Source organism: Sceloporus occidentalis, unplaced genomic scaffold, assembly GCF_023333645.1.
Source record: "Sceloporus occidentalis isolate IW3139 unplaced genomic scaffold, rSceOcc1.0.p SCAF_104, whole genome shotgun sequence".
Classification (NCBI taxonomy): Eukaryota; Metazoa; Chordata; class Lepidosauria; order Squamata; family Phrynosomatidae; genus Sceloporus; species Sceloporus occidentalis.
This window is the reverse complement of record NW_028317084.1, coordinates 2,211,204-2,217,280: the sequence shown is the minus strand read 5'-3', so window position 1 is coordinate 2,217,280 and position 6,077 is coordinate 2,211,204. Positions and strand designations below refer to the sequence as shown.

General features: G+C 46.2%; 1 protein-coding gene across 4 annotated transcripts in view; it reads left to right on the top strand.

The window, feature by feature from the left end:
* Positions 1-3,313: 3,313 nt before the first annotated feature.
* SH3GLB1 (SH3 domain containing GRB2 like, endophilin B1) overlaps positions 3,314-6,077 on the top strand; it is a 40,186-nt gene continuing 37,422 nt past the window's right edge. Inside the window, exon 1 of one of the 4 annotated variants that reach the window (XM_089497554.1) lies at positions 3,314-3,553. In XM_089497554.1, the coding sequence (XP_089353680.1) occupies positions 3,482-3,553 (72 nt within the window). In that variant the 5' untranslated portion in view covers positions 3,314-3,481. The remainder of the gene's footprint in view (positions 3,554-6,077) is intronic. The other 3 variants (XM_089497555.1, XM_089497556.1, XM_089497557.1) reach the window with 3 other exon arrangements.

The following is a 6,077-nucleotide window of genomic DNA, read 5'->3' as shown; positions in this document are numbered from 1 at the left end:
ATGGCCACAGATATGCACTCATCATTCTTCCAGAGGAGAGGCGGAAGTTCATTTAGCTCCACTCCTATTTTCATAGGAATAGTTCAGAAATACCCCATAAGACTCAGCAGTGGTCTAACTTTAGGATTCATCTAGCCCTGAATAACTAGATACAAGATTAAAAAGGCTTAGATCCAAGTGTTTAAGTGGATACACTGAAGTTGTGGCGTTTACATAAGTGTTGATTTACCAAGTTCCCATGAATTCATGGGTTTGCTCTAGCGGGGGGACTAAGAACTGGATTTATGTCAGAATTACAAAAATGTTGTCTCCTCTTGTCTAGTAAAAATACATTTCTCTGTCATTTTATTAGGAAATATTAGGAGACACAGAAATAATTTGTTCAGAGTTTTATAACATTTAAGAAACTATAGTTTTTTGTGAGTTTTGGGGCTATGTGGCCATGTTCTAGAAGAGCTGCACAGCCCGAAAAGACCAAAAAACTATGGATGCCGGCCATGAAAGCCTTCAACTTCACATTTAAGAAACTCCCAGTATATTATAAAGCAGTATAAAGGGAGATCAGCATGGTGTAGTGGTTTCAGCATCAAATTTGGACTCTGGAGACCATGGTTCAAATCCCCACTCTCAGCCATGGAAACCAACTGGGTGACCCTGAGCAAGTCACAAACTCTCAGCCTCAGAGGAAGGGAAAGGCAAAACCCCTCTGAAGAAATCTTGCTAAGAAAAGATAACACCTTAGGGCCTCCATAAGTTGGAAAATGACTTGAGGCCACATAATATAAGGAAGCCATTGTTTGGTAGGCAAAACAAGTGCACAGATGTCATGTGTGGCAAACCTTCACCCAACATACAGCTTATGCTTCTGAAATCAGTCTTCCTAGAGACTTTTCACCTCTAAGTAGTGATTCGATTCAAGAAATAAATTGACAAAATAAAAGTATATGGGGAAGGAATCTATGGGGAGAGAAGCAGTGCAAGTAGGTAGAGTTCAAATCCTTTCATGCAACTGTGTGCATTTTGCTGTAAAACCCAATCTTTGTTTTCTGTACTCATGGGACAGAATTGGATTTAAATTAATGAGTCTGGTTTGATCACGTCTGGTTTGGTCCACAAGACACATGCAGATTCACTAAGTGAGAAAACCATCTGGATGCTCATTCACCACTATCTTGGGAGCGGAGGAGAATTTTGTCAGTTATGAAATGTTGAGCTAGACAATCTTTGCATTTACAGATTAATCTGGCAGTACTGTATATGAACGTGACAGATTTATGCTGACATCTAGTGGCCAAATTTACAGTGTTGTATTATTATTATTATTATTATTATTATTATTATTATTAGACTTTGCTTCATTGCTAGACACCCAGAGTTGTACAAATTTTTTATGTTGGATCTGTCATACTCAAAGGTTATGGAAAACTCTGGTGGAGGTTATTGATCAATATTACTCTTCACGGCCCTTAGGCATTTACAGTGAAGCTCACAGCCCCGCTAAGAGAAACTCAATAGAGTCCCAACTAGGAATGAATAAGGTATGACTCAAAGGTTTGCAAAGATAAGCCAATGTACACTTGCTAAAGTTGGGCAAGGAAGTGAAGCACTCGTTCAACATGAATTCATTTGTCATTCTGACACAATGTGTGCACATGTCTTTCACAATGAGCCATGAAAGCACACAGGATGGTTGAACTGTGTTCTCCTGGTGCTTAAATATATCAATGGGAGCGTCCTCCAACCAAAAGCTTGATGTAGCAATAACTAGTGGCAGGAAACACACTGAAATCCCTTTATCGGTTTACCTGGGAATAAATCCCATTGAATTTAAAAAGGATTTACTGGACTAGGTGTGTATGGGATGGTGTTATTTTCACCAGTCCCTTCCCACTGGGCATTCAGAGCTATGCTTCTGGTCATGGAAAGCTGGCCATGAAACTCTGAATCCAATAGGGCTACTACCATGCTTCCCCCAAAATAAGGCATAGCCATAAAATGAGCCGTAGCAGGATTTCTAAGCATTTGCGCAATATAAGCCATACCCAGAAAATCAGACCATAGTGATAGAAGAGGAAGGGAAGGGAGCGGAAAGATCGGGGGCAACGCTTCTCAAGGGAATGGAGGGCAAGGAATTCTGGGTGGAGTTGGAGAGTTAGGACCATGTTCCAGAAGAAGAAGACTTGACTGTATCTGAATAAACGTAGATTGTTGTACCACTTAATAAGACGGCCCCAGAAAATGAGCCATACTGCGTCTCTTTGAGGGAAAATAAATACAAGACAGGGCCTTATTTGGGGGGGAACATGGTGCAGTGGCATAGAAATTTTACACTTCATCTATTTTGTTCAGGGAATGTTAGTGTTGTCACAGGAGGAGTTATTGTGTAGCCCAATGGGGCTAGTTTATAACCCAGAGTCGCTGTAGCATTAATACAAATGCGAATTCATCACCACACGGCAGGAGCACAAACCCCGTGTGGCCTAGCAATCTGGACTTTGGGCATCAGCCTTTGATTCCCCGCTTGAGCATGAAAACCCACTGGGTGGCCTTGGGCAAGTCACACTCTCTCAGCCTCAGAGGGTGGTGGCAATGGCAAACCCGCTCTCAAGAAACTTGCCAAGAAAACCCTATCTACTACCATCAGGGCGACCGGGTGTCCTCCTTTTCCAGGACATGTCCTACATTTCAAGTTTTTGGTATTTGATTAATACGTGCTCTCTAGGAATATCTAGGTCCTCCTCCAGAGCAACTCTATGGTCAACTTGAACCAAAAGTCGCCCTGGAGGACCCAGGGATTCCTAGAGAGGACGCTCCACTGGGCACCGCGAAATGTAGGGCATCCGAAGAGATAATGTAGGACGTGGCCCGACAAAAGCTGAGAAACACTCCTGTCAATGTAGTAAATCCATGCTTCTGAGTCAGACTCAAAATGGAGGGCGTTTTGGAACCCCTCCTGGGCAGGTAATAAAAGCTAAAAGACACTAGTATAGATCCATGCTTCTTAGTCGTGATCAAAATGGAGGACGCTTTGGGATTCCTCCTGGAAAGAAGGATGGAAATGGAGGACGCGTCCGGGAAAAGGAGGGCGTCCGGGTGCCTCTCAGGCTCCGGGCGGGGCGGAAGACGCTGCGCGGATTGGCCGTTCCCATCTCCGTTCCGCCGCCGGGGGCGCCCAAGAACCTCCCCCGCTTTATAGATGAAGAGCTTCTGAGAAGTGGTATCTTCCACGATATGGGTGCAGCGGCCCCTTTAAGACGTCCCTTACGTTTCCTCACCCTCGTCTCCGCCCACCAGCTGGCTCCACCCAATCAGAGGCCGCTGTCGCAGCGCCCGGCCGGGGCCGACGCCACCCCTGTGGCCACTGCCTTGGCTGGCGGCTTCTGAAGGAAGCGAGGTGGCGGCAGGAGGGCGCCGCTGCCGCTGAAGACAACGACGTCGACGACGTCACCCTCCTCCTCCTGTTCCCCCCGCCCTTTGGAAAATGAACATCATGGACTTCAATATGAAGAAGCTGGCGGCCGACGCAGGCACCTTCCTCAGCCGCGCCGTGCAGGTACTGTAATGCCAGGGCTGACTGTAAGGGCGTTGGTTGGGCCGTTGCTGCGCATGCGCAACCCCCTCCTCATACCCCCCTCGCGCGCCCCCCTCCGTTGGTGGCGAGGCCGGTGTCCGTGCGCCCCCAGGCCTGTCTGCGCATGCGCACAACGCGGCAGCGGCCCTATTTTGGTGGAGGCGAGGACTGGCCTCGTTGCCAGTCTTGTTGTGCCTCCTGTAGTAGGAGCAGCTGTTTCTCCCCTCACAGAAAGGAGGCAGTTCATGGCCTCTAGGCGCCTGTGGCCGACCTTGGTCGGTGGCTGTTGTGTGCCCCGTGTATAATAGTAATAATAACAACATAATAATAATAAAAATAATAACACAATATCTGTCCTTGTGGGCTTCACCTCGTTCCCTGACATCATGGGGGCTTTGGTGGCAAGTCTCCTCAGAGAGGGGTTGGCCATGGCCATCTTAGCATCACAGATATGTCTCTGCCTGGGCTTCCACCGCTCCACCAAATGCATCTGAGGAAGTAGGCTAAAGTCTAGGAAAGCTAATGTAGTTTGGTGAGGCAACAGCACCTTTTGGCAGAGAAGGCTAAAGGCCTCGTAGTATTCCATAGGAAGGCGCTTCCGCACTTAAAAGTGGTGTCGGACTGAATTGTGTCTACAGTGTATACATACTCCTAGTTGCAGCTGTTCACCAGACTTCCACCGTAGGCAAGGCTTATGCAGGGAGAACAGCTGTCATATCCTCAAAGGAGGACAAAATGTAGGACATGGCAAGAAAGATGGAGGAAATGCTCATGTAGAAGCTAAAACACAGATACAGATATAAATTCATACTTCTTAGTCATGCTCAGCATGGGGGACATTGTTCTTCCTGGAAAGAAGCCTGAAATGGAGGACATGTCCAGGGAAAAGGAGGACAGACGCCTGGTCACTCTGGGCTCATGCACACAATGTTTTTAAAAAGATAAAAGGTGTGTCCTGCCTGTCATTTCCTAGATACATTAAACTTTATCTTGAGCAAACCGGCGCATGACACGGCAGGACAGACATGGGCGCTGTGCCTAGTGCCTGGGCTTGGCTTGCCTGGGAGTACCTTTTCCTCCTTGGAGGAGTGAAAGTCAAAGGAACTTGAGGGACAAAGGGAGCCTTTGCCAACCAGAAAGACCTGCTTGTTGTTGTTGTTGTTGTTGTTCCCTGGATCCCTTTGTGATCTTGTAAAAAAGAAACTCAAGCTTGAGCTCTCAGGGCTGAAATGGGAATACAAGTTGTGTGAATAAGAGAGAGGCGTGTCTGGGTGCAGCAAGGCTGCTTATGACATTAGGAAGCTTCTGTTTGCCTACTTCTGCCTAGCCTTACAGTGCTTTTTATATCTTATTGGATATGCTTAGTTTTCCTCCCTCCTCTCAGTTCTAGCTAGGGAAATAATGTCCCTAATCGTGGAGGTGGAGGAATAGGTACTATCCACCTCCACACCTCCATCCAGGTGGAACAAAGCACAGTTTCAAGAGTGCAGCCTTGCTCCTCTTTTCTTTTTAGTCATAGCCAAGGATAACCTGGGTGAACTGGTGCTTCCGTAATTGGATTTGTTTCTAAGTAAGTCTTGCACTGTACTTCCTGTATTGTGTAATCGTTGTTGCAGAACATCAGTGTGGCAGAGGTTTCGTTACATTTGTCAGTTAATACGAGGGTAGTATTTTTGACAGAGCCAGCATGGTGTAGTGGTTTGAGCACTGGACTAGGGATGTTATCAGACAAGGGAAATTGGAAGTATAATCCAATGGCAATCCAAATGCAATCATGGGGTTTCACATTATTGCGTGATAGACTACCACACACAATTTGGGGCAATGGGAAGTCAGTCCGAACGCAATCATGGGGTTTCATGTTATTGCGTCTGAGGTGATCACACACGATTTCGGTCAATGCCAAGCTATTTTTGGGCAACAGGAAGTCAGTTCGAATGCAATTCAAATTCATGTAAATTCTCTGAACTAGCGAATCCACATGAATGCGTTCTGGCCCCACTTTCTTTTCATTCAAAATTAAGAGAAATTCCTCCCGTGTGATAAACTCCTAGGATATTGGGAGACCAGGGTTCAAATCCTTGCTTGGCTGTGGAATCCTACTGGGTGATCTTGGACAAGTCACACTCAGCCTTAGAGGGAGGCAAAGGCAGTCCCCTGTCTGAACAGACCTTGCCAAGGAAACCAAGTGATAGGGTTGCTATAAGTCAGAAAAAACTTGAAGACACACAGCAGCAACAATAAGTATTTTTGACAGGCTTTTAGTTAGTTACATGGCGTCTGATAGTTCCAGAAAGGGGAAGTGCATGCAGTTCTTTCCTTCTTCTTAAGTAGCTTTCAAATAAATAAACATCTTGTCACATTTCCAGTGGTATAAATTAGTCCTGTGGAACCTTCCTCCGCCCATGGGAGATTATCCTGGCAGCCTATTATCTGAATGGAATCTGCATATTCAGAGGAAATATGCATCAGAATCAGGGGTGGATGGAAGATGGGTTAGGATCTA